The sequence below is a fragment of the Phyllostomus hastatus genome, unplaced genomic scaffold, assembly GCF_019186645.2.
Source record: "Phyllostomus hastatus isolate PE091 unplaced genomic scaffold, TTU_PhHast_1.1 phas_contig_495, whole genome shotgun sequence".
NCBI lineage: Eukaryota > Metazoa > Chordata > Mammalia > Chiroptera > Phyllostomidae > Phyllostomus > Phyllostomus hastatus.
Genome location: NW_025333895.1, coordinates 5551886 through 5578809, shown reverse-complemented (window position 1 = coordinate 5578809; position 26924 = coordinate 5551886). Strand labels below are relative to the sequence as shown.

At 56.9% G+C, this 26924-nt stretch overlaps 2 protein-coding genes across 4 annotated transcripts in view; one reads left to right on the top strand and one right to left on the bottom strand.

Annotated features, from left to right (window-relative positions):
- Positions 1-19598, bottom strand: part of USP20 (ubiquitin specific peptidase 20) — a 34037-nt gene extending 14439 nt beyond the window's left edge. The window contains exons 1-10 of one of the 2 annotated variants that reach the window (XM_045846164.1): positions 19495-19598; positions 7303-7410; positions 7010-7106; positions 5985-6038; positions 4346-4408; positions 3870-4001; positions 2968-3064; positions 2423-2492; positions 1994-2107; positions 809-887 (exon numbers count right to left, since the gene is read on the bottom strand). In XM_045846164.1, the coding sequence (XP_045702120.1) occupies positions 809-887; positions 1994-2107; positions 2423-2492; positions 2968-3064; positions 3870-4001; positions 4346-4408; positions 5985-6038; positions 7010-7090 (690 nt within the window). In that variant the 5' untranslated portion in view covers positions 7091-7106; positions 7303-7410; positions 19495-19598. Of the gene's footprint in view, positions 1-808; positions 888-1993; positions 2108-2422; positions 2493-2967; positions 3065-3869; positions 4002-4345; positions 4409-5984; positions 6039-7009; positions 7107-7302; positions 7411-19371 lie in introns of both variants that reach the window. The other variant, XM_045846166.1, reaches the window with a different exon arrangement.
- Positions 19599-19744: 146 nt separating this feature from the next.
- CUNH9orf78 (chromosome unknown C9orf78 homolog) lies at positions 19745-26124 on the top strand. 2 transcript variants are annotated; one of them, XM_045846208.1, is made up of 9 exons: positions 19745-19878; positions 20223-20282; positions 21186-21237; positions 21365-21435; positions 21954-22031; positions 22639-22836; positions 23589-23725; positions 23843-23941; positions 25460-26124. In XM_045846208.1, the coding sequence occupies exons 1-9, from the start codon at positions 19796-19798 to the stop codon at positions 25549-25551; spliced, it is 870 nt and encodes a 289-aa protein (XP_045702164.1). In that variant the 5' UTR covers positions 19745-19795; the 3' UTR covers positions 25552-26124. The 2 variants fall into 2 exon arrangements, with proteins under 2 accessions (XP_045702164.1, XP_045702165.1); XM_045846209.1 differs by having other exon boundaries at positions 19746-19873.
- Positions 26125-26924: the final 800 nt, after the last annotated feature.

Below are 26924 nucleotides of genomic sequence, written 5' to 3'. Positions count from 1 at the left end.
CTGGTCACTGTGTGGACATCGTCACTCTGCAAACAGGGTGATGGTCGGGCAGCGCCGGGCTTCTCAGCCGGGAGCCCGGCGGTCACCCAGCCGAGGGTGTGAGCGGAGAGCGGCCCAGCAGCCCTCGGCCGGGGAGCGCGTGGGGGCAGGGCAGCGGCGGGGCGGAGGCATCCCTCACGTGCTGCCCCTGGCCCCCTTGTGCCCACGGCAGGAACTGCAGCCCAGGCAGGCCCAGCGGCCCCCCGCAAGCCCAGCAGTGAACCCCAGCCGTGCGACAGTGTGGGGCAGGGACCTGGACCTCCAACGGCTCGGCCCGGGGCTGAGACACGTGTGTGTGGTGCAGTCTGCTGGGTCTCGGTCCCCTCACTGTACGCCACCGAAGACCTCGGTTTCAACGGGGTTCTCCAGGGTTACAAAACTCGTAACCAAATGCTGGCTTGAATCACAGGGAGACTCGGCCTGAGGTGTGGAAAACAAGGAACCCTGTGCCGTTTTGGACGCAGTGCCGAGGCCCCCAGGCTCGGAGACGGACCGCCCGAAGCGAGCTTTCCTGCACCTTGTACCTGCCGGGTGACCTGGGTGAGTGACTTGGCCGCTCAGCCTCGGTCTCCTCATCAGTTAAGTGGGGAGACCCCCAGCAGGGTGCTAGGGGGCCCCTACGTCCTCAGCGTGAAGGGCTCAGGCAGAGAGAGGGCCCACCTCGCACCATTCAGCCTCTGCGCCCGTTTTCCACGCTGGTCGTGGCTTCAAAGCCAGGCCCGGAAGGTCACGGCCCGGGGTGGCCCCGGGGGCGGCTCAGACGGCCTACCTGCTGGGCGTAGCCGCGGAACATCGGGTTGACCAACTTGATGCCGTGGGACAGGCTGGTGGGGACCACGTAGCTCGGGCTGTGGGGAGACCAGATCGTGAGCAGCGCAGGCGGCCCGCCGGCTGGGGGGTGGGATCGGGATCGGACTCGGTGTGGGGTTCCCCACCCCTCTGGGAGGTGGGGGCCCGCTGGCTGGGAGCCCCAGCAGGCTCACGCGCCTCTAACCGGGAGGCATCCTTTCCTGCTGGTCCATGACGTGCCTACTTTTCACTCTGAAACAGCTATTGTGGCTTTTCTAGCTGCGAAGGTAACACGTGCTCATTATTGAGAAGTCTAGTACAGCAGGGAGAACAGAGGCAAAGATGTTCCCGTAACTCTGTGCGGGGCCCAGCGGGCCCTGGAGTTACCGGGGGAGAAGCACTTCGTACGTCACGTGCGTGTCTAACCACTCTGCCGCACTCCCGAGCTACAGATGCCGACTGTCGTTGAAGAGGAAAGGAGAAAAATCTAAAACCTCAGAAAAGCCTAGCAAACAAACAAACCGCCCCCAGCGACAACACCCAGAGATAGCTACCACCAAGACTTCTAGACTTTCCGAGAAAATACGGATGCACACACAAAATCACATACGGTGCATACATTTCAACCACCTTGGCTTCTTACGAAAGTGCAACTGCATTGCACCATGCTGCTTTAGAATCTGCTTCTACACTCAATACATTTCTACGTCCTCACTTTAAATTATTCCCAATTTTGACTTTTTCTGGAGAAACAGGTCTAATCTGAGCTTCTCTGGTCTTTAAATTCATTTCACGCCGAGTGGAAGCGCCCGCCACCATGTAGGAGGTCCCTTCCTACGCGCACAGTCGTGGCTGTGACCTGCGAGAGGTCACAGTGGGGGTCAGCCCGGCCCGGCACACCCGCAGCTGTGACGAGGCTGCCGGCTGGGTCAGCACCAAGTGCAGATTCTGGCTCCGTCTCTCATGGGCTGTGACCTTGAGCCGACACTTTGGTCTCCCTGAGAGTCGGTCTCCCCAGTTCACAAGACAGGGCTGGCCATGACCTCCACCTGGCAGGGCTGCCATAATCAGGAGGGGCCGGATGCCCGGACAGAGCTCGGTGGAGCGGCAGAGAGGAAACCCCCGTCCCCACGCCCCTGCCGGGGTTGGGGGGGCTGCCACTCACCGTTTCCTGTGCCAGACCTCGGACACCAGCTTCTGGTAACTCTTGCACAGGGCCGGCTTCTTGTCCGTGCGCACCAGGCCGCCGCACTCCAGGAAGAACTGGGTCAGCGGGGGGCTGGGCGTGGGGGGGTGAGCCAGGTCAGGAGCGAGAAGGTGGGAGCAGCGATCGGCTGCCCCTCGCACACCCCCTAACTGGGGACCTGGCCCGCAACCCAGGATGTGCCCTGACTGGGAATCGAACCAGCGACCCTTTGGTTTGCAGGCCAGCACTCAATCCATCTCATTACATAAGAAATAGATATTCACCGTAGAAAAATGACAAATAAGCAAACAGTAACCATCGGCCGTAACCCCGCCTGGTGAAGTCTTAACCTACTCCCAGGCTCCCCACTGGCACCTGGCCCCCGGCCCCGGGGAGGTGCCGACCTACCAGTTGGACAGGGCCTGAAGTGCTGCGTTCATGTAGCAGGAGTTCCCGAGGTTCTTCATGCCCGTGAGGCCTGGGGAGCCGGTGCACACAGGTGGGGGCGGGGGCGGGGTGAGCGCCCTGCCCTGCCCGGCCGGGCCCCTCCCAGCCCACGCCTGGAGACACGCTGTGGCTCTCCAGCCACCAGGCCCACCCACAGGAGGACACGGGCAGCTGGCGCCCCACCCCAGAGACCCACCACATAGGGAAGCGTGGTTCCCGTGCACGGCGACAGTCACCGGAGTCTATCCCCCCAGGCCACCTGCGCCTCCCCCCAGGCTGGCCCACTGTCCGCATGGGACTGGTGAGGGGGCCCCGTGCAGAGGGGCCAGCCTTCCAGGGGTCGCACCTCGGAGACCGGGCAGGAGGGCCTGCCTGGCACTCCAGGGGCAGCTGCCACGCTCTATGGGCCACCTGTCACTCCGCCGGTGCCCCGTGCATGCAGCTCCCCAACCCAGAGCTGAGCCCCGCCCCCTGTCATGGCTCCCCCCGACCCCCAGGGCCATCACCTCGAGGCTTCAGGTCATCGTCCTCCGACTCCGACTCCCCTTCATCAGCCACGGCGATGGGGACGGCTTTCAGAGGGTGGGAGGGCAGCGGGGGGTCCTGCGTCCCAGAGCGAGGACAAGGAGGGGTGAGGAGCGGGGGGAGAGGTCCAGGGGCCTCGGCGGGAGGGAAGCCCGGCCGCCCAGCCCCACCAACAGAGTCAGCCCCGCCGAGCCAAGGACAGCATGGACAGCCCTGGCACTGGTGGCCTCGCCCTGGGGACTTGCATCCTGTCTACAGTGACCAGTAACAGTTACCCATCTCACTTATAGTAAATCTGGGAACCAAAGAACCACAATGTGCGACCCAGCTCTCCTAGACAACCACCGTTAGAACTCTCCATGTTCCAAAAAAAAGCCTACAGACATATCTGTGTAAGGTTTTAACTTGATACACACACACACACACCCCCAACGGGATGTTGTCTGCATTGTTTTACAGCCTTTTTTTGTAAACAAACAAACAAACAAACCACAAACAGCTACCATGTCCGAGAGCATGACTGACCACCAGATACGTGACAGCCACTGAATGGGGTGGGGGGTGGTCCCGACACGCACACAGGAGTACCCCCAAGTCTCCCCGGAGCCCCCCAGTGGGCCCGGCCTGCGAGCTCGCTGAGGGGGGCCCCGTTCCCCGTTCCCTGGCATCCTCATCGCCTCCCATGGGCCCCGGCACAGAGCGGGGGTCCCGTGAGCATCCGCTGACGCGAGCCCCTCGGAGTCACCTGGGAGCGGTGACCAGGCACGGACGCCGCCCGGGACCCACTGACCTGCGCTCCACAGGGGTGCGGGGCACACTGCCCCGCCCTCCACACGCATTACCACCCGACAGAGCGACCCCGCTGCACCCCCGGCCCCTGTACCTGCTCGGACAGTTTGGGCGAGGCGGCGGGCAGGGGGGCCGCCAGCCGCTGCTCCAGGAACACCTCCTTCTCGCAGGCGTAACACCACACGCGGAACGTGGTCAGGTTCACGGTCAGGTTGTGCTTTTTTGCCTAGAGGGCAGGACCCAAAACGAGGTCACGGATGCCCTGGCCCAACAACAGGCGTCCGGAGCCTGCACCGGGGCTGCCTCCACCCGCGCTCCGCCCTGAAGGTCGGAATCTGCTCGCCCCGCCGCCGGAGCGCCGAGGGCCGCCACCCATCGAGCAGACGCGTGCTCGCACCTGCACCAGCTCCCGCTGCCGTGTCCGTGATTATCCCCGTTCCACAGACACGGCCGCCGAGGCCCCGGGCGGGCGGATAGAGCAGGGAGGCAGCTGGAGTGGGCTTTGAACTCTGGGCTGCCCGCCTGCCCGCCCGCCTGCCTGCGTGCCCGGGCTCCGGCCGCCACCCTTACCTGGGCGTGAATGGTGCTGTGGTCCGCAAAGGACTCTCCGCAGCCAACGTAGGGGCAGGCGACCTGGGGCGAGGGGAGGAGAGTGGGTGGGGGCTGGCCAGGAGGACGGGGCTGGCGCGGTGAGCCAGCACACCCCCTCCGTCCAAGAGGACTCCGCCCAACAGGGAGGCCCTGCCGACCCACAGGGACACAGGTACACCCCCCGCCAAGGCCTCCGGAATGGCCCCCCGAGGAAGAGCGGCCCGTCCGTCTCTGGGTGAGACGGGCAGGGCGCGCCGGGCCGCCACCCTCCCGCAGAAAGGCCAGGCAGGGAGGGCCACAGCCAGTCCTGGGCAGGGACCCTCCCGGTCTCGCTTGTCCCCTTTCCGCCACATTCCCGAGCGGCCAGTTTTGGGGGGTCCATGTTTCTGGCGGGCACGCCTGGGTCTCAGCCATTTCCTAACGGGGGGTGCTGAATAGGCGGAGACGGCGGGGGCCCCCTGCCCACCTGGTGCCCCGCAGTGTGGCCAGCGTGGCCCCGATGACCCTGCCTGCGGCCTTGCCCTCTCCGATCCCCAATCTACCCATCCACCAGGGCCCAGCGCCCATGCCTGCCCCCCGCGGGCCCGCGCCCCAGCCAGCGGCCGCTGCTCCGCAGGAGCGCCCTCAGCGTTCCCGCCTGCCGTCGGCACCGCGCAGGCTGCGGAGGGCCTTTCACGCCACACAGGGGCGTCACGGGGCTTCTGTGTCTGTCTCCCCGGGGGGCTGGGGGCTGCCAGCAGGTAGGCCCGTGGCTCACACTTCACTCTGTCGTCCCCCCGCCCCCAGGGGACCCAGCCAGCGTCTCACAGCCCACTCTGCACTGGGCGCCGGGGCCGGAGGAGGAGGAGGAGGCCGGAGTCCCGGGGACCCTGTGTCTTCTGCAAAGACAGGCTTGCACTGTGATGTCCTCGCCCCCTAAAGCTGCCTTTTCTTCCTGCTTGTGTTTGTTTTTGAGGGGATTTTAAGTCACGGTCATTTTCAGTATAATTTGAAAATGTAATAATGCATGCATGCAGAAGACTTGAAAACTACTTCAGAATCAGAGAAAAAAAATAAAAACTACCTGTAACTCTACTACCCACTGAAAACCGTCCTGTTATGTCTGTCAGCCCCTTTCTATAAACAATAATTAAAACTCGACCAGCCGCTGCTGCGCACCGGCCACGTGCACATGCCCTGCCGCGCCGTCACCGGCATGGTCTCCTCCGACTCTGCCCGGGGGGGGGGCACGGACCCCAGGAGGCGGAGCCGTCGTCACGGCCGTGGCCCCCACTTTGCAGGTGGGGCAGGCAGCTGCCGGAAGCGCCAGGGCTCAGAGCGAGACGCCCACGCTGAGGCCCCCAGACACGTGTGAGCGGAGGGTCCCGCCCCGTGTGCGGCTGGGACCGTCGAGTCCACCGTCCTCTCCGACCTGCCTTCCCTTTCTGTCGTTTTTAGTGGCTGCCAAGGCACCCGGCCAGGGACTCGCTCACTCTGCGGCCCACGTGGCCGGGAACTGCGCCCGAGCCGTCCACGCCCGGTGTCCCCGCCAAGGTTCCAGCACTGCCCATGGGGATGGACATCCCCAGCCCGGTCTGGACCGCGCCCCACGCCCCCCGCAGCGGCGAGCAGCCCTTACCTGCAGACAGGCCCACAGGTTCGGCCCAGAAACACCGCATGACTGGCAGGTTCCCTGCGGGAAGTGAAGGGAAACAGCAGAGGGTGACCACCTGTGGGGGGCCCTCCCAGAGCCCCTGCCCGCTCTAGGCTGGGGGAGCCACGCGCCCGCCCCCGCTGACGCTCAGTCCCCGGACGTGTCGGCTGAAAGGCTCTGTTCGCCTCGGAGGGGCCCGCTCCGGCCCCTCCCGCCTGAGTTCGGTTCCCCATCTCACACTTTATGGTTTTTTGTTTGTTTTAAAGATTTTATGTATTTATTTTTAGAGAGAAGGGGAGGGAGGGAGAAAGAGAGGGAAACATCAGCGTGTGAGAGATACACCAACCGGTGCCTCTCGCACACCCCCACTGGGGACCTGGCCCGCAACCCAGGCACGGGCACTGACTGGGAATCCAACTGGTGACCCTTTGGTTCACAGGCCGGCGCTCAGTCCACTGAGCCACACCAGCCGGGGCTGCACTTTATTGTTTGAATTTTGTTTCATTGGATGCCTGCAAAAACATTTCCAGTGAAGTCATTTGGAACTCGGACCCCTTCATCTGCGACCTCCTCTCCCCTTCGACCCCGCCCTCTCCCCCCAGCCCGACCGCGGGCTCCGTGAGACGGAGGCGGTGGGTTTCGTCCACCCCGGTGACTGCACGGGGTCTGGGCACATGAGGGGGTCCATGTGTTTGCTGGTCACAGAAGCACCCAGGTTACTGGCGGTCCGGGTGGCAGAGCCTCCGCCCGGTCTGCCGGCGTCTCCCCTCCTCGCTTTAACAAGAGAACGCACGCGTCCTGGGCACCTCGCCGGCCCGCTACAGACGGCTTCCCGGCCCCGCTGCGGGGCAAGCGGCGCATGCCTGGCTCTTGCCTCGAGACGGGGCACGTCTACGAGGCCGTTCCCCGCAGCGCCGTTCGTTTCGGCGGGCGGTGTCCTGCCGAAACGAACGTGTGTTCCCAGAATGCAGAGGCCCTGAGTGTGGGTCTCGGCCCTCTTTTATTCGTACCTTGGATTTGAGCAGCAGGTCATCTTTGGTCACCTCCCCTATGGAGTCAAGGTGAGGGCAGAGGTCCCTGGAGTCCCCCATCCTGGCTGGGTCTCACCTGCGGGAAAACACAGGAGTCCTGGGTGAGACTCTGCGGCCACTGCTCAGGGCAGGTGGGGGCTGGTGGTCATGGGCACGACCCTGGCCCCGTGGCCTGGCTCAGCCACACCACCAGCCGGATCTCTGGCTTGGGGTGAAGAGAACCCCACCCCCCGGCGGCTCAGACGAGTCGGGGACACTGTGGGGGGGCCTACCTCTGCATACCGCGACTGTCCCAGGAAGCAGTCAACATCCACATTCTCTGTGGATGGCCAACGGTGGCGGCTGCAGGGGGCTGGAGTGAGAGGCCTCGGGCAGGGACCCTGTGGGGACAAACCAGCGTATCGGAGGTAGTGCCGCTGTTTCCAAGTCACTCAGCACCGACCAGTGGTGCCCGCGGACCCTTCCCGAGCCGCTGAGGGCATCACCTCTGTGACTCCCCAGAGGGGACACACGCAGGCTCTGCAGGACAGGGCCACAGGCCCTCTCCAGCCATCGCCGCCGTGGCTGCCACCGCTGTCACCCTCGGGACAGAAGCCTCAGTCCCCTCCACACATGCCACTGGGACCTTCAGCTCATCGTCCGAGCCTCCCAACGACCTCTCAGAACCCCTGACCCCCGACTCCTGAGCAACCCCAGGCTACAGGCGTGACCGGGGTCATCCACTCATCACCACGACCCCCTTCCTGGGTGGGCCACCATCTCCCGGATGTGGACACTTCAAAGGGGAGCAATTAGAAGCTGACATTTTAAGTGGTCACATGACAATGACAGGGTTCAAGGCTCTAAATTCCAAACCTCCACCTGAAGCCAGATTTTAGGTTTTTTTCCATCTTTCGCACTGCGGTCGAGTGTGCTGGATTGCTGCTCAGACCACACTATTTTGCGCTGCGATGTGTGGTTTCTTTGCTGCTGTTTAAGCGTCTTTGGTATGTGCCCCACGTGTCCAGCTACAGGGCAGGGCCAGGTTATGAGCCTGAGGCCCAGCGCCGCGAACGGCGCCCTGGACGAGGACGACGGTGACAGGCCCACTCCCGCCTCCCACCTACCGTCAGACCACTTGAGTTCCTGCAACGTCAGATTTAAAAAAAAAAAACAACCCCGCAGCCAACAACCCTCTCTGACCCCTCACCGCCTGTTTTCCTGCCGCAGAGACGCACCTGGAGCCCGAGCAACCGAGGGACTTGGCCATGGTGGGTCGGCGCTCGGCTGTGGAGCAGCGGGCGGGGACCTGACTGGCCCGTCCGGGGCAGAGCCCCTGCAGACCAGGGCTCAGCGGCCTCGGCTGTGGAGCAGCAGGCGGCCGATATTCTAGACTCCGCTGCCATGCCAATCTTTACCACATATTCTTATTTTTGTTTCTTTTATGTACCATCCATTAAAATATATATTTTAAAAATTCTTATGCCCTGACCAGTGTGGCTCAGTTGGTGGGGCGTTTTTCAGTAAGGCAAAAGGCTGCTGGTTGGATTCCTGGTCGGGGCACGTGCCTGGGGTGCGGGGTTCAATCCCCAATTGGGGGTGTGGGAGAGGCAACTGATAGATATTTCTCTCTTTCTCCCTCCCTTCCTTTCTCTCTAGAAATGAATAAACAAAATCTTTAAAGAAAATTCCTAGCTCAAGGGTCCCACGAAACAGCCTTGGCCTGCTGCCAGCTGGCTAACCCCTGTTCTAAGGCCCTGTGCTGTCTGCTCTCCCCCAAAGCAGCCCAATCACTGGCAGTCCGCACCCCCCTGCACACCAGTCACCACCAGTTTATTTTTTTTAATTTTTTGTAAACATTAGTCGTTTTATTTGCCCTCTGTTTTTTTTAAGTTTTTAAAAAATTTCTATCATATGATATCACATTTTTAAAAAAGATTTTATTCATTTTATTTTTAGAGAGGGAAGGGAGAGAGAAAGAGAGAGAGAGAAACATCAATGTGCGGTTGCTGGGGGCTGTGGCCTGCACACCAGGCATGTGCCATGACTGGGAATCGAACCTGCGATGCTTTGGTTCACAGCCTGGGCTCACTCCACTGAGCCACGCCAGCCAGGGCTTGCCCTCTGTTTTTTTAAATATATTTTATTGATTATGCTATTACTGTTGTCGCATTTCCCTTCATTCCCCTCCACCCTGCACACCCCCTCCCACCCACATTCCCCTCCTTTAGTTCATGTCCATGTGTCATAAGTTCTTTAGCTTCTACATTTCCCATACTATTCTTGCCCTCCCCCGGTCTATTTTCTCCCTACCATCTATGCTACTTATTCTCTGTACCTTTCCCCCCTACCTCTTCCCATTCCTCTGTTGCTAACCCTCCGTGTGATCTCCATTTCTGTGGTTCTGTTCCTGTTCTAGTTGTTTGCTGAGTTTGTTTTTGTTTTAGGTGTGGTTGTTAATAATTGTGAGTTTGCTGTCGTTTTACTATACGTGTTTTTTTATCTTCTTTTTCTTAGATAAGTCTCTTTAACATTTCACATAATAAGGGCTTGGTGATGAGGAACTCCTTTAATTTGACCTTATCTGAGAAGCACTTTATCTGCCCTTCCACTCTAAATGAAAGCTTTGCTGGATAGAGTAATCTGGGATGTAGGTCCTTGTCTTTCATGACTTGGAATACTTCTTTCCAGCCCCTTCTGGTCTGTAAGGTCTCTTTTGAGAAATCAGCTCACAGTCTGATGGGAACTCCATTGTAGGTTACTGTCTCCTTGTCTCTTGCTGCTTCTAGGATTCTCTCCTTCATTTTTACCTTGGCTAATGTAGTTATGACGTGCCTTGGTGTGTTCCTCCTTGGGCCCAACTTCTTTGGGACTCTCTGAGCTTCCTAGATGTCTATTTCCTTTGCCAGATTGGGGAAGTTCTCCTTTATTATTTGTTCAAATAACTTTTCCACTGGTTGCTCTTCCTCTTCTCCTTCTGGTTCCCCTATAATTCAGATGTTGGATCTTTTAAAGATGTCCTGGAGGTTCCTAAACCTCTCCTCATTTTTTTGAATTCTTATTTCTTCATTGTTTTCTGGCTGTATGTTTTTTTCTTCCTTCTGGTCCACTCCATTGATGTGAGACCCAGCTTTCATTCCATCACTATTGGTTCCCTGTGCATTTTTCATTTCACTTATTGTAGCCTTCATTTTTTCATCTAATTTGTGACCAATACCAACCAATTCTGTGAGCTTCCTGATCACCAGTGCTTTAAACCTAGCATCTGATAGGTTGGCTATTTCTCGGTCGCTTAAAAGTATCGGTTGCGAGGATTTCACTTCTGTTTGAGCCATCTCCCCCTGCCCCGCCCTTTGGTCTGGTCGCGCCTATTACGCATGAGGGGCGGGGCCTTAGGTGTTCACCAGGGCGGGCACGCCAGTCGCTGGGTTGTGACGTTGTATGTGGGGGCGGGGTCTGAGAGGGAACAATGGCGCTGGCTCCGCTCTCTGTCGGACCTCAGTCCCTTCCGCTGCTTCCCCCTGGAGCAAACTGGTCCCCTTTGGTGCCGATTCCCGTGTGGGTGGGCTTGTGCACGCCGTGGGACCCTCCAAGGACCTCTCCTGAGAGGCTGGGAGTCTCTCCCTGCGCCTCACCCCCACAGGTGTTTTCAGTCGGGGCCCCGAGGCTCTATTTCCCGGCGCCGGGACCCTGGGTTGTGCGCAGTGCCTTGCTTCACAATTGCCGCCTCGCCGGGTCTGCCGGTGGCGACCCCTGGGCCGCGGTCTGCCCACTGCGGTCTTGCGAGCCCCAGGTGCCTTCCACGCCTGGTCCCAACGCTCTCTGCTGTCCAGGCCGAGACCCGCGCCGGCTGCCCGACTCCGCCCCTCCTGCCGGTCTGCATGAACGTGTCTATTTTAACTTCTTGGTTGTCCGACTTGCACTCAGATCAATTTCCTGTCAGTTCTGGTTGTTATTCTGTTTGTAAATTGTTGTTGTCCCTATCTTGGTTGTGCGAGGAGGCACAGTGTGTCTACCTATGCCTCCATCTTGGCCGGAAGTCCCAGTTTATTTTTTATTGTAATTTTTCCATCACCATTTATCCTTCCCAACCCTCTTCCCCCTCCACCCACCCCCCACCCCTTGTCACCACCAGTGTAAATAAGGCAAACAGCAAGGAGCAGTGCAGAGGGTTCGCTGGGCCCTGGTTGTGTCTAAATAATCGAGGGGGCGCACAGAGACAGGGTATAGAGCCTCCTGCTGCAGCGCCATCTCTGACCAGGGCCCCCGCACGCGGCCTCCGAGAACGACAGGCCACTGAGTGGACAACGGCACAGCCGCACACCATGATGCTGCAGAGCCACTGGAAAGGACGGTGTGCACGGTGAGTTTTTTTTTCTAGACATTTTCCATTTTTTTAAAGATTTTATTTGTTTATTTTTAGAAAGGGAAGGGAGGGAGAAAGAGAGAGGAACATCAATGTGCGGTTGCTGGGGGCCGTGGCCTGCAACCCAGGCATGTGCCCTGACTGGGAATCGAACCTGCGATGCTTTGGTTTGCAGCCCGAGCTCAATCCAGCACGGTGAGTTCTTTGTAAGTAGAAAGAGTAAACTCTACCAAGACAAGGTACGGTGCAGTCAACACCTACCCCAGTAAGTCACTGACTGCCGTTATCAAGTGTCGCGGACTGCACACCACCGTCCGTGCTACCCTTTTACACGAGTGACACACGCCGGCACCAGCCTTCCCATGAGCACGTGGGGGATGCCCTGCACCCTGAAATCACCTTATAAATGGCCACGGCCTCACTAGGCAGTAGGAATTTTTAGCTTCATTATATTTTTATGCGGTCCAATTTCTATCACCCAGGATTATTTCTGTCTGCAGTCGCGCAGACATAATGACTTTGGCCCAACGATGGACCGCAGAGAGGATGGTGGCTGCCTGGGGCAGAGGGTGAGGCCGCAGTGCAAAGAGGCAGGAAGAAAATTTCTGTGGTGTTGGAATGTTCTAGATCTCGACTGGGATGGGATTTAACCAGGTCGAACCTCAGGAAATACAGCTTTAAAGCGCATGCATTTTATTGTAGGTGTTGTAAGTAAAATTGACTAAAAGCGCTTTAAATCCCAACTTGTCTACAGCGCCAGACCAGCTCAAGGGTTGTCTAGGGCTGGGATGGGGAGGAAGACAGGTACCAGTCGACAACACTCTTTGAAAGGATACCGTTTATTGGATATAAATCACGCCTAGAAAATCCCTGATTTAAAACCCTGAAGAGAAGAAAAAGCCCCTGCGCTTTAAACACGTGACTGAGACCTATCTCATCAATACAGATGAAGACTCCGAGAATGCTGAATAATGCAAACAGGCGGCAGCACCTCACGCCCAGTGGCGTGGCTGCTCCAAACACAGCAACAATGGAGCAGACGAGCGCTAGAGAAGACTCGGGGGCGCTGGATGCTCGTGCACCGCCGGCAGGACGCAGGGACGGCCCCCACTGCAGGGTGGACCCTCCCCGGAAGGTCAGCACAGAGCGTCACCAGGGGGTGCAGCAAGCGCCCTCCGGGTACGTCCCAGAAAGCGGTGACCTGAGCAGACATCTGTGCGCCCTTGTCCCTGGGGCACTGTTCTCAGCAGCCGACGGTGGGAGCCACCCCCCGTGTCCGTTGAAAGATCAACGGACACACAGAACCTGGTCCGTGCGCACAACGGAATACTGTGCAGCCTTAAAGAGGAGACTCGGACACCTGCTGCCACCCCAGGGGCCCTTGAAAACATCGTGCTCAGAGCACAGGCCCAACACACAGGCGCAAACACTGTGTGATTCCCTCCTATGGACGCTGAGCAGCACATTGAATATGAGGGTGATGATTTTGTTATATGTATTTAACCACAATTTTTAAATGCTTAGTTGTTGTTTTTTTTAAAGTTGTAGAAAGATAGCCTTAACCAGGTGACTCAGTGGGTTGGAGCATCGTCCTACACACCAAAAGGTTGCAGGTTCAATCCCCAGTCGGGGAGTATCTGGGAGGCAACCAATCAATGTATCTCTCTCTCTCTCTCAAATCAATAGACGTATCCTCAGGTGAGGATTTTAAAAAAACGAAGGTGCAGAAGGATACACGTAGGATGATGACACCCTTAAAAAGCTGTGAAAATGCTGGGCAGGGAGAGAGACTATGAAGTGAAATGTTCACTGACCAGGAAAGATGCTGGTCCTGATTAGTGCCCTGCCACGCTGACCTCTGCCCTCTCTCACCCTCCAGGTCCTGGCTGCACTGTCCCCTCGCTGAATGCGATGCCACCCTCCCCACTACCCTCACTCCCAAAGGAGTCCCCCCCATCCGTCCTGGCCCGGATGAGCATGCCTGGGAGCCATGGGACAATTACCCACTCTTCGGTTGTTCAACGCCTGTTTCCACTCGAGAATGTAAGCGTCCTGAGGGCGGGGTCTGTTTGGCCCACAGTTGCACCCAATCTACACAGAGCGGCCCCCAGGGCACAGTAACTTCTACTTAACGAGGGGGTCCACAGGGCAAAATGCTCTAAAACACTGTTAGAGTCCATTTTGGTGAATGATTTTGGTTTTTGTTTGGTGCCCGCAGAAAGGGTGTTATCTCTAGGAGGGGTTACCAAGTGATTTTTATTCCTTCCTCTTTTGCTTGTCTGCATTTTCTGCAGTGAATTTGTGTTGCTTTTGGAATACTGCCTACAACCTGATACATTCCTTTGGGTCATTCACGAAGTCCCAGAAGGAAGAAGAGCAGGTGTGTGGCTTCTCTGGGCCTCCTCCTGGGGCTGCCTGTGCTTTTCCCCAGGCCCCCAAGAACTCCCTGTGGGGACGGAAGTTCTCCCCTGGAGCTCCCCAGGCCCACAGGGTGCGAGCGAACGGGACACGTGGGGTTGGTTTCGGAGAAGGGCCGGCAGCACCTGGGAGGCCCCGGCAGCCCCGGCGGTGGAGGCACCTGGGCGCAGGCCTGAAAGTGCAACTTTTGCTTTCACTATGTGCCTCCTTCAGGGGCGATCTGCTCTTTTTTTTTTGTTTGTTTTCTTTTTGAAGATTTTTTGTACTTATTTTAGAGAGAGGGGAAGGGAGGGAGAAAGAGAAGGACAGAAACATTAATGTGTGTGAGAGTGACATTGATCGGTTGCCTCTCAACGTGCCCCGAGCTGGGGACCTGGCCCACAACCCAGGCGTGTGCCCTGACTGGGAATTCGGGACAGCGACCCTTTGGTTCGCAGCCTGCGCCCAATCCACTGAGCCACACCAGCCAGAGCCCTCTGAGGGCTTTTTTCATCTGGGGATACAACAATAACAAAAAGTTGCTTGGTGCGAGATCAGGTGAACAGGGAGGGTGGGGCATGGGGTCATGACGTTTTTGGTCAAAAACCACTGAACACTCAGCATGATGTGGGTGGGTGCACCTGTAAATCACCTATCATGAAATGGACAAATGGGTTGAAAATTCTTCAAAAAATTCACTGAAGCTGAATGCAGCCTCTCACAACAACACCAGATGGCACACTGATACAGATGGGTATATCACCTAGTGGGGTGGGGGGCTGTTACCACAAGGGGCCCACCCTCCAGAAGATAATTTCAGGTTTTTTCGGGCCCCTCTCGTATTTGGGAATTTAAATCTTTGACTACATCTTTGACCAAAAGAAAAATTACTGAGTTAAAATGGTATTTTGAAGGCTCCAGGTACATATATATATATATATATATATATATATATATATATATATATATATATATATTTTTTTTAAGATTTTATTTATTTATTTTTAGAGAGGGAAGGGAAAGAAAAAGAGAGAGAAACATCAATGTGCGGTTGCTGGGGGTCGTGGCCTGCAACCCAGGCATGTGCCCTGACTGGGAATCGAACCTGCAATGCCTGGTTCACAGCCCGCACTCAATCCACTGAGCTACGCCAGCCAGGGCGGCTCCAGGTATATATTGACAAATGGTCCTCCAGAAAGGTTACGTAAACTTATCTGCGTACTGCTCTGACTGGTGTGGCGCGGTTGGCTGGAGCCAGGGCATGTGCCTGGGCTGCAGACTCGATCCCCCGCTGGGGCGTGCGAGAGCCAACCCAGTGATGTTTCTCTCCCTCTCTTCCTCCCTCCCTCCCCTTCTCTCTAAGTAAATAAATACAGAAATAGAATTATTTAAAACATCAGCTTCTATGGCGGGGAAAAGTAGAGAGGCAGCGCCTGAAACTGTGGGTGTTTCATATCCCACATGCGGGAACTGAAACACGAGAGGTGCAAGGACCGCACCTCGCCCACCTCAGCTGTCGACAGGTTTCTGCGCTGCTTTATCTGGTGCCCACCCAGCACGGAGGGCTGAGACTTGGGTGGTGGGAACGAGCCGGGCCTGGGTCTCGCCCTCATGGGGCTCAGAGTTCCGTATTTCCACACCAGGCTACACGCATGCAGCCAGTAGGGACGTTACAATTCCTAACGGCAGCCACCTTTTCTCACGTTACCACATGCCAGTGGTTCCGCACACACTAACCCTGGAGCTGACTGTGATTACGGAAAGCAATCAGAGAGAGAGAGCCTTGCGTTCAGCTCCTCGCTCTTGTCGCTTGCGAGCTGTGTGTCTCTAGCTGAATCACTCAGTCCTCAGTTACCGTGCCCAGGGAGGGGGACAGAGCCAGCGCACTGGGCGACTGGGAGGGTGGGGAGACGATGCACAGGAAGGACTGGGCACAACGACTTCTGGTCACGTGGACCCTCAGGATGGCGCAGGGTTTGTATTTATCTGCCTGCCAAGAATGCGCAAAAACCATTCAGCACTATGCTCTGTCTCACTGGCCACGGTTTATAGATCAGTAAACTCAGGGTGCTTGGAATGTAAAGTCACATGTCCAAGGGCACCCCCCCACCAGCTTTTCATTCAGGCTCCCATTGCCCAGAGCAGCCAGGCCCGCCGGCCCAGCTGAGAAATGCACAGTGTGGACTAAGCGTGACACACGGCAGGTGCCTCACGTATGATGGGAGTTCCGATTCTCGGTGCTGCTTTCTAAGAGCCAAGCTCACCTCCTGGGGCTTTGGACATCAAAGCAGAGCCAGGAAACGGAACCTCAGGGAATGGAGCAAATCCCTGAACAGCTTTCCTGCCCCTGGGCCACCAGCACTGCTGCTTCCGGCAACCCGATTCCCTTTCTCCACGCAGACAAAGGGCACTGAACAGACACGACAGAACTGGGTCCCGGGTTAATGGGGAAAGGGCATCAGTGGGACAGCTGAGAAGCTGGTTATGGACGGAATGTGCCCTCAAATTTCTACACTGAAGCCCCAACCCCCAGGACCCCAGAATGCAATCTTATTGGAGACAGGGCCTTCAAACCAGTGAGTGAGTACAAACGAGGTCTGAGGGGGGACCTTCAGCCAGCCTCCCTGGTGTCCTTATCAGAGGAGGACATCTGGACCGACAGGAGGCACCGAGGATGCGCCCGGAGGACAGATCACGTGAGGACACAGTGAGAAGGTGGCTCACAACAAGCCAAGGGAGAGAGGCCTCAGAAAAAAACGAAGTTAGTTGACACCTTGATCTTGAGCTTCCAGGCTCCAGGACTGTGAGGAAATTGATTTCTGTCGTTTAAGTCGCCCAGCCGCGGTTCTTTACGGCAGCCCCGGCAGACGGCTAAGGCATGATAGCAGCACTGAAGTTTCTGAAGATGGAGACTGCTTTCTGGTTGGGTGTTATTCTGTCTTTGCTTTCAGGCGATTTCCCCTGAAACATTTAGGGGCAAACTACTCTTACATGCATCCACAATAATAACGATAATAATAATGAGTATACAGAGAGTAAACAGGGCTAAAATGTTAACAATTCCTGCACTGGGTGAAGGATATGAATGGGATTTCATTTGCTTATTCTAGTAACTTTTCTGTGAGTCTGGGTTTTTTTCGAAATAGAAACTTTTTAAAGATTCCTTTCCTCTCATTGAAGGTGGGAGCAGGGAGCGGTCTTTGGGGAAAGGAAACCCTAGATCAACAGCGGGGGCTCCGGGACCCAGCGCCCACCCCGAGCCAGGTGCGAGGCCCGCCCACACTGTCTCAGGTGAGAGCACCGCTGGTCCTCACCTGACAGAGGACACTCTGAGATGGGAAGCCACTCGCCCAAGGTCACGTGGCGAGGAAGTGACAGAGCTGGAAGGGAGCCAGGCGGGTCTGCCTTCGCAGCCCTTCCCGCTCTGCCCCCTGTGCAGACGAATGGAGTGTACACGGGAGGCACTTAATAGAGGCGGGGAGGGGAAGAAGCCCGCTCTGTTGAGATCCTGGGAACAGGCCCCCTTGCGAGCAGCAGCGGGTCCACTGGACTGTGCGGCTGGAGTCGGGGAGGTGCCTGCCCGCACGCCGGCCAGAGGTGGGGCGCCTCGCCGCTCCGCCGCAGCGGCCCCAGAGTGCCTCTCCCTCCTGACCCGCCAGGGCTGCCTGCTTCTCTTGGGGATGAGAAAGCAGGAGGAAAGGAGGCAGGCTGGCAGGTCTGGCAAAGCGCCCACCCTCTCAGGGCCCGGGCGAGGCTTCCAAGACGCTCCATCCTAGATAAGGGCAGGCACTCCGTCCTCCCTGGGGCCCTGCACTGCGTGAGGGGAAAGTACCTCCCCAGGGACACAGCCGTCAGGCAGCACGGCTGGGCCTGGCACCAGCTGCTGCGACCAGGCCGCAGGTGCCCATTACTCATCATTTTCCTGGAGGTTCTGGCTACATCCTCCTTGCAGCCAGGAGGGAGCCGAGTTCCTGGGGACAGCAAAGGTGATGCTGCCAAGCCCCTCACCAACACAAGGGCGCCCCCTGACCCGGTCCCCATACCCGTACCCCTCTGGGACCCCTTCCCTCCCTCCTGCCTTCTTTTCTCCAGTTGACTTCCAAGCAATTCCATTTTCCCTAAATCCCCAACACACTCCTTCCTCTAACCTAGTCTTCATGCACTGAGAGTCCACCACCCTTCTGACCCTCAACGCGGAACTCTCAGCCTCCTCCTGCCTCGGCAAGCTCTGCTTCCCACACACCTCCAGTGACCCCCACTGGCCTCACCCACTGCGCCCCGCCCGAACAGCCCCGTGTACTGGGCTGACACTCAGAGACCTCACTGAATCCTCGGAACCGCCCTGGGGGTTGGCAACATGGGAAGCTAAATGCATGTCCACCCCACCACCACTAAAGGGGGCATGACAGGCTCAGAGAGGCAGAGGAACTGGCTGGAAGTCACACAGCTACTAAACAGCTTTTGCCCAAGGCCAAAAGGCTGTTCTGAGACGTCCCAAGTCTACCTGAGGAGGCCATTTGTCTCAGCCAGTCGGGGGGGCGGGGGGGAGAACAACAATCTTAGAGGAGGATGTTCTAGAAAGAAGTAAGGCATTCCAGAAATGCTGCCCAGCTTCAGAATGGTCTTCAGAAGAGGGAACCAAAACCGGCTTCCATCAGCACCTCCCCGCCGCCAATGCGCTGCAATAAGGGCGGCCGCAGCCGGCATTTACTGAACGGTCCCTGTGCCAGGTGCCGTGCAGAAGGCGCAGCAGAGGTAGGCCTGCCGCTGGTCCCTGCTCCGCCTTCCAGCTGTGTGACCTGAAGCACGCCTCGTCTCCCTGAACCCAGGTACTCTCGTTTGCAAAATGAAGAATAACTGAATCTACTTCATTGGCTAGTTGGGCGAGTTCAGTGAGATCATGCTTATCCCAGGACCTGCCACCTAGTGAGCGCTTAGTAAGAGGCAGTGCTTTCAAAGGAAAGGACCGGCCTATAATGAGAGAGGGAAAACTACTATTTAAGGGGTTCCTAAAGCCTTCGAGGCCACTATTCATGCATTTAGTTATTTCCTAAGCCTCTGTCGATGCCCATACTTCAAATAAACTTAATCCTCACAGCATCCTCAGGATGGAACGGGCGAAGGGCAGAGCAACGGTCCTCGTGGTAAAGGACACACGCAAGCCCCCCCCCCGCCGAAAGCTCCAGAAAGGCCGCGGGCAAACACCGGAGGAGGGGCCCTAGGGGTTCAAAACATAGGACGTGCCTCTCCTCTCTCCTCGGGGAGAAGTGTCTGGGTGTCATTTTTAGCCAGACAGTCGGCGTTAGGACTTTAATTCAGCACCACTAAGAAGTGGTCATCTTTTGTCCTTAAAGGAAAAAAATACACGTCAGGGCCCAGACCCAGGGGAAATAAATGTCAGCGCCCCGAGACGCGACACGCACGCTTTCAGCGCGGAATCAGGCCCTGGAGAATAAAAGAGATGGCGGCTCCTGTCCCGCAGAAGCCACGAGTCCTCAGGGGCTCGAAGCGGGGCGGCGGGACACTCGAGGACCCCCTGGGCGCCGGCCGGAGGAGGGGTGGGGTGACGGTGGCCGGGGGGTTCCCGGGCTCAGCTCACCTGGACGCGGCGTTTAGCGCACTTGGCAGGGCCAGGCACTCCGATGGCCGGGAGCAGGGCCGGGGTCACCCCTGCCCGAGAGGCCCGGCCCCCTGAAGCAGCCGGCAGCAGCCTGAAACTCACCTGCCGTCGCTACCGAGCCACCGCTGCTTGTCAGTCAAACGCACCCTCCGCGGCGCCGCGCCGCGCAGGGTCGTGGGGCCCAGGCGGCCGCGCCCCGCCCCCTCGCTTTGATCACCCAATCGGGAAAGGTCTACGCTACCGATGGGAGGCGTGGCCATGTGGGCGGTGCGAAAAAGGTGGAGCCCGGAGGGCTGGGGGCGGAGCCGGCAGAGCCGGCGCTCTGACTGCATTGCTGCGCGCCGGAAGCAGACCGGGCCACAGCGCTGCGGGGCGGCGGCTGGACCGCGGAGCCACCCGGACCATGCCGGTCACCGGGAAGACTTTCCGCCGGCGCCGGGCCGACTCGGAGTCGGAGGAAGATGAACAGGACTCAGAAGAGGTTCGGTGCGTTTGGAGCGGGGTTTCCACTGGGCAGGAAAGGAGAAGCCGGCTTAGGGACTCATCACGAGCCAGGCTCCCCCTTCACAACATTGGTAGCTGTGAACCCGTGTTGTTGTTCCCTTCTGCGGGCGAAGAAATTGGGGCTTCCGCCACTCCCAAGGCCGCTCACTGGAAGAGGTGTCCCAGGGACGGGCAGTGCATCTGATTCCCGGGGGGTCTAGGTGCAGGTTCGCCTTCTGGACGGACGTGGCGGCGACTCAGCCGCCGGCTAGGGTACTGGCCGAAGCTGCTGTTTGACTCCGAGTTCCGCAGAGGTTCTCTCAACCTCTACGTTGCCTTTTTTTCAGATTAAAACTAGAAGAAACCCGAGAAGTGCAGAACATGAGGAAGAGGCCCAACGGAGTGAGGTGGGGACCGTAGGGGGACCCGGAGGAGGAGGAGACGGGAATGACAGACACACCCCCACCCCGGTCGCCGTTACAGAATATCTTCTGAGACAGAGCCCCTTTTCTTGGCACACTGTGCACTTTCCACTGCCCTGGAAGAGGCCCCGCGTTCTTTGATAACGTTCACCTGGGAGATGGCCTGAGTTGTGTGGTCATGGGGCTTGCTCCAGAGGTGCAGAAACAGGTCACCAACTTGTGTTTTTATTGCACGCAATTAATTGTGGAAGTGCATCGAGTTTGGCAAGTTTAGAAGAGTCCAGTCAAGAAAATAAACAGCACCCATAATTCTCTCCCCCAGAGATAGCAAGTGTTCATATTTAATGTTCTTCCCTATCTTTATTCTTTTCTCCGTTTTGTAAAGAATGGTGAGAACTGTTACTCTGTGCTATTTTCAACTCATTATGACCTTGTGGACATTCATTCACATTGTGGGTTGTTTTCCCAAAAACCTTTCTAATGGCTACATAATACTCCACTGCAAGCGTGTACCATAATTTAACTAATCCCCTATTTGGGAACCTGTAGTTCATTTTGTAAATTTTCATCAGATAAGGCTGCAGTAATAGTATTTTCCTACCTTTGTCTTTAGCTTTAGTTTTCCTGGAGGCAAAATCTTAGAAATGAGATTTCCAAGCCAAGATAATGCCAGATGGCTTTATTGAAACCTTCCCACCGCCCCCACCCCCCGGCATCTGGAGTGTGTGTTGAGCTGTTTTATTCTTGTAGGCCTTTCCGACTGGCTTTGGCGCCCACCCCTCAAATCTCACCCTTGCACTAACGTTGCAGTTTACAAAAATCCTAAGTGTTCCTTCTCATCTCTGAATGATGCCGTCCACCCTCCCTCCCTTTCCCTTTCGGTCTTAGCGCTGTGGCCCTGCTGGTGGGAGAGAAGGTACAAGAAGAGGCCACTCTGGTGGTGAGTCGTGGGGTCCCCCTCGCGCAGTGGGCAGATGCGGGCGCTCTTCAGCGGAGGATTGTGTTTTCCTAAGAAAGTCTGCTGCCAGTGACATGATGTTTCCTCTCCCCATGCTGGCTCGCTGCAGGACGATCCCTTTCAGATGAAGACAGGCGGTATGGTGGACATGAAGAAGCTGAAGGAAAGAGGCAAAGATAAGTAAGTACGCGACTCGCTGAGACATGAATTCACCCACAGGCCCTGCTGGGGCCTCAGTGCCCCTGGGGAGTTGGGGCCTGCGGCGGTGGCTCTCGTGGGTGGGACACCTTCAAGTATCCTGTGTGCTGTGTGAAGGGTGTGTAGTTTAAAAGCAAAACTGAAACTCTTTAAAGGTGAGCTCAGAGAGATGTGGGCACACTGTGTGCTTTAGGAAAGGCGCGTCATTTATTATCTTTCAAAGAGGTTTTGTTTTTCTTTTTTCAAAAAACATAATAACACAATTATCAAAATAATATATACAAAAGTAAAAAATAAAAGTATCTGCTGCTTCCCCGAGAGGAATCTCCAGAGGCCAACGGTTTGCTTGCATAGCTTTATTTACATATCGTGTATTTTTCCCCCAACCATAACGAGGATATTGCACTTTCTTGTTGTGTACCTGTTTCATTGGTATAACATGCAACTCCGCTCAGCGAGTCGTGACTTCACGGCTCTGCTTCACGGGCCCCTCCTTTCAGGATCAGTGAAGAGGAGGACCTCCACCTGGGGACGTCGTTTTCGGCGGAAACCAACCGCAGGGACGAGGACGCTGACATGTAGGTGCCGGTGTGTGGGGCCGTGAGCGATCAGGGGTGGGCTCCAGCCAGACACGGTCCGGGACGGTTAGTGACAGATGACATTTGTAGAGTTTTCCAAAGACATCAGGGGGGCCCTCTCGGCCCACTTCCCAGGCTTGAGAACTTTGAAAAACTCTGAAAAGTCCCTTATAAGTGGTTCTTGAGATTTACGGTTCCTTGGCTAGTCATACTTCCCCCAGACATTGCAGGGATAAACACTGGCCTGCCCGCTTTGGATTTTGCCAGCCAGGCTGTGAAACAAATAACCACCCTCTCCCGTTACCTCTCTGTCTTCGAAGAGCCTTAGTAGAGTAACGCCAGTAGACTGCTGGGACATGATCTCGCGATACAGGTTGGCGCTGTACGTTGTACATTTTAGCTCAACAGAAACACTCAGGGTAGTTTTACTTTTCTCACCTCCCCATGGACTGGTGGAAACTTGGTCATGGACCATCACCGCTCCGTGGGCCAGGCTCGGGGACCGTCACCGCCCACTCTGTGGGCCAGGCTCGGGGACCACTGGTTGAAAAGATGCGTGTGCTGAGCGTCCTGCCTCTCCCTGAGCCCCGCGGGTGTCTTGTCTCAGGATGAAGTACATTGAAACGGAGCTGAAGAAGAGGAAAGGGATCGTGGAACACGAGGAACAGAAGGTGAAACCCAAGAACGCAGAGGACTGCCTTTACGAGCTCCCGGAAAACATCCGCGTCTCCTCGGCCAAGAAGACGGAGGAGATGCTGTCCAACCAGATGCTGAGCGGCATCCCCGAGGTGGACCTCGGCATCGAGTACGTTCGGGCCCCTGCGTTCGCCTCCCTCCTTGCCCGCAGGGGCGCGGAGGCGCTCTCTGCTTTCCCGTTCAGAGTCGGGGGGCTGCTTCTGCCCTGTCTCCCTGGAAGCCCACATGAGCTGTGTTCCCTCTGGCGGGCTGAGGTGGCTGCCCCGGGAGTTTCTCTGAAGAGTCGGTCAGACTATGTGATAAAGACACACAGGGGACTCCGTCTGCTGAAAGCAACAGTGTTTTAGTGTGGCCTTCCTTCACAGCCCTTCGGCTGCTCTCGCGGGGGCCTCGCGCTCCTCGGTTCTGTTCTCGCGGGAGCAGTGTTGGAAGCTCCGCCTCCGCCACCCCCCCCCCCCCGGCCCTCCCCTGGGTTCGGTGCAGAACACCTGCTCTGTACGGGGATGGTCCTGTGGGAAATGCCACGGTCAGAGTCATCCTTGGCGCAGAGGACGCTGGGAGGCCTCTGGGTTCTCTCCTCTCTTCTGGCCCTTCTAGCTTTGAGCCTTAGGTAGGCTGCTCTCTTTCCTTCCTGGAGGCTCAGCTTCCTCTCTATCAGAGGAGACTGACCCGCACCGCCGGTGGCTGGGAGAGCTCCCCGGGGGCGCGGCTGTGGGGTGGGGGGGGTGAGCTGTGCAGAGCCGTGCCGGAGAAAGGTGCTGCCCTTACTCAGTGGCGGGCTGCCCGCCCCTCCGCTCCCTTCCATGTGAGGACCAGACATGCGGCGACCTGATGCACGGCCTGGCTCCTTTCTCCCCTTAGTGCGAAAATTAAGAACATCATCTCCACGGAGGACGCCAAGGCCCGGCTGCTGGCAGAGCAGCAGAACAAGAAGAAGGACAGCGAGACGTCCTTCGTGCCCACCAACATGGCGGTGAACTACGTGCAGCACAACCGATGTGAGCGTCTCTGCGGAGCCGCCCTTGCCTGCCCCCGGCCCCGCCCCTGCCCCCTCGGTCTGAGGTCCCGGGTTCCCCCATTTCGTCTGACGCGTCCCCTGGTCTCTTTCGGTTCAGTTTATCACGAGGAGCTCAACGCCCCGATACGGAGAAACAAAGAAGAGCCCAAAGCCCGCCCGTTGAGAGTGGGGGACACCGAGAAGCCGGAGCCTGACCGTGAGTAGGGCTGTCGGCCGTCGCCGCGCTCAGGGGCCCGTGGAGGCGGGGCGGGAGGTGGGGCGGGACTCAGCGGGGCTGGCGCTCGGGCTGGGGTGGGGGGGGCCTGTAGCCGGGGTTCAGTGTCAGAGCTCTGGGCCGTGGCCTTGCGCCTTCCCCTTCGGAAGCCTCAGTTTCCTCATCTACAAAATGGGAAGAGGAAGAGTAACTTGCAGCCACTTGGGGGTTGCTCTGAAGAGTCACTGGGCTGTCACAGAGACTCAAAAAATTAGAGAGTTTCAATAAACAAAAATAAATGAAAAGTCAGTCCTAATTTTACCACCTAAAGGTAGCCACTGTTAACATTGTTACATAAAACCTTCAGACTTTTTTAAGATTTTATTTATTTATTTCCAGAGAGAGGGGAAGGGAGGGAGAAAGAGAAAGAGAGAAACATCAGTGTGTGGTGGCCTCTCACACGCCCCTAACCGGGGACCTGGCCTGCAACCCAGGCATGTGCCCTGACTGGGAACTGAACCCGTGGCCTATCAATTCTCAGGTTGGCGCCCAACCCCCTGAGCCACACCAGCCAGGGCCAGACTTTTTTTAATGTTCACATAGAGGAAATATCGTATGAACACTTACAGGGATCGCATAGCGTTTCACTCAGTCGTCCGCCCTGCGTGTCTCCCTGTGCCAGTAGGTGCGTATTCTCTCTGTCGAAGAGCGAACCCTGTCCCGTCGGAAAGACGGGCACTGTGGTCTGAGCCGTCCGCTCTGGCTGGCACTGCGCCTGCTTCCCACGCCTCCCCGTTTGAATGTGTTCTGATGCTCGTTCCTGACGGCATCGCGGTCTTAGGCCAAGTTCTGAGAAGTTTCCAGATGACCCCCGAGAGGCGGGGTGCTCACGGTTCCCCCTCCGGCAGCATCGGCCGGTGCCCCTCCCACAGGGTCGCCTGCACCGGGCATCGTCTTCTCATCGACAATGGGATGGCTCCAGGGAAGGGCGGAATCTGCTGAGGCTCCTGCAAAGCCGGCCTGTCACTCTCCCTCTTCTTTCTCACTTGGGAAATTAATTTGACATCTCGGTTTTGTAGTCTCTGATTCCCAAAAAGCCTCGTGTTGAACATGTGGTGAGCCAGGACTTCCGAGTTACCCGACTTGGGTGTTCAGCCTGCCTTCGCTGTCTGAGTGACCTCGAGCCAGTCACCTAACCTCTCTGAGCAAAGGTGGTAACGTGCCCCTGCTAGTGCCTAAAAGCATTCAGTGCCATTTAGTGCCTGGGGCGGAGTCAGGCTCAACGAAGCCACACCTGTCACCCAGTCTGATGCTGACATTGGTGTATTTTGGCCGGCACCCGACTCCACCATGTGTCTGTTTTCAGTCACTCGACAACAAGTATTAGCTGAGGCCCTACTGTGTTTCCGTTGGCCAGGGTAGGCGCGGGGCTCCTGTGCGGAACGGCCCCTGCCTATGTGGACGCGAAGCCTGTCGGTGACCTCTAGCCTGGCAAACAGCTTTTCCTCTTTTCCTTCCCAGGGTCCCCCCCGAACCGCAAGCGTCCCGCTAACGAGAAGGCCACCGATGACTATCATTACGAGAAGTTCAAGAAGATGAACAGGCGGTACTGAGGGCGGCCAGAGGGGAGCAGTGCAGGATGGAGGTGAACAGCACAGCCTCTGGTCGGCGGGAGGGGGCTCCTGCATGGGAACCTGGCCGTGGGCTGGCAGGCAGCTCCAAGAACAGACTCTCAGTCCTGCTGCTCACCTGCCGGGTTTTTCAAGCTCTGAATTTGTAATCTTCTGAAACAAAACAATATGTGGGTTTTTTTATTTGGGGGCAGACTCTTCTTGTGAGCATTATTAAATCTTGTTTGTAAATACGTTGCCGTTTTTGTAACATGTGCCCTGCCTCAGGAGGAAACAGCTGTGTGTTCAGGGTGAGATAATACCCTTTAAATTGTGCTCTTATTATTACACGTGTCATTGAATCTGCAACGTCCAATTGTCTGGCACGGGGTTGAGAAACGCAGCATCCTTCACTGTCTCCAGTGGATCCAGCGGACGGCAGAAAAATCTAGGATGGGATCAAAGGGACTGGTATTTTCTGACTTTCACAAAGTTGCCTGTTTCTTTTCATGAAGAAGGAAAAATCACGTGTCTCTATCACCTCTGCACTTCGGTATTAAATGTGAAATGAATCCAGCCTTGTTCGCGTGGTGCCTTCTCCCACCAACACCAGGCGGTGTGTGCAGAGCCCAGGGGAGGGCAGCTCAAATGCAGAACCCACTTACTGAGCAAGAGCTGCTAATTCGTCCAAGAAAGGACGGTGCCATTTGTGCTGTCATTTTTCCCGAGGCATTTAAACAGCTCAGGGTGCGGGGATGACAGGGTGGGCGGCTCCAGGGCTGATGCACACGTGCATTGTGGTTACAGAAGTTTGGCTTTGGAGTCGGATCTGGTCCCTGCTCCCAGCTTATTATTATATCCCTGGCCAAATCCCTTTCCCTTGGAGCCTTGGTTTTCTCATCTGCTATACAGAGATTGTTTTTTCATGCACTTTCTTCCCGCCCCAGTAGAATGCAAGGTGAGGCTGAGTGCAGGAGTCACGTGTGCCTGATTTTTTCCCTTGAATCCCCAGGGTCTAGTCTATGACCTGACAGATACGCAGTCCTCAAAACTATGAGTACATGAGTGGGTGTTAATCCGGTGGGGAAGCCTGACAAACATCACCTCGTCCAGACGATGAAAGTCAGTAGCGCTAGTTGAATCATGTTGAAAGGCCGTGCCCTTGATGCGATGTTATAAAAGTAGCACCTTAGCTCTGTAAAGTGTACTCCTTCCCCAAACCCGTAACTCCAGTCTGACCATGAGACAGACATCGGACAAATTCCAATGGTGGGGCATCCTACAAAACACTTGACCCGTACTCCCCAAAACTGTCACGGTCATCCAAACCAAGGGACGTTTGAGAAGCACTCACAGCCAAGAAGAGCCTAAGGAGC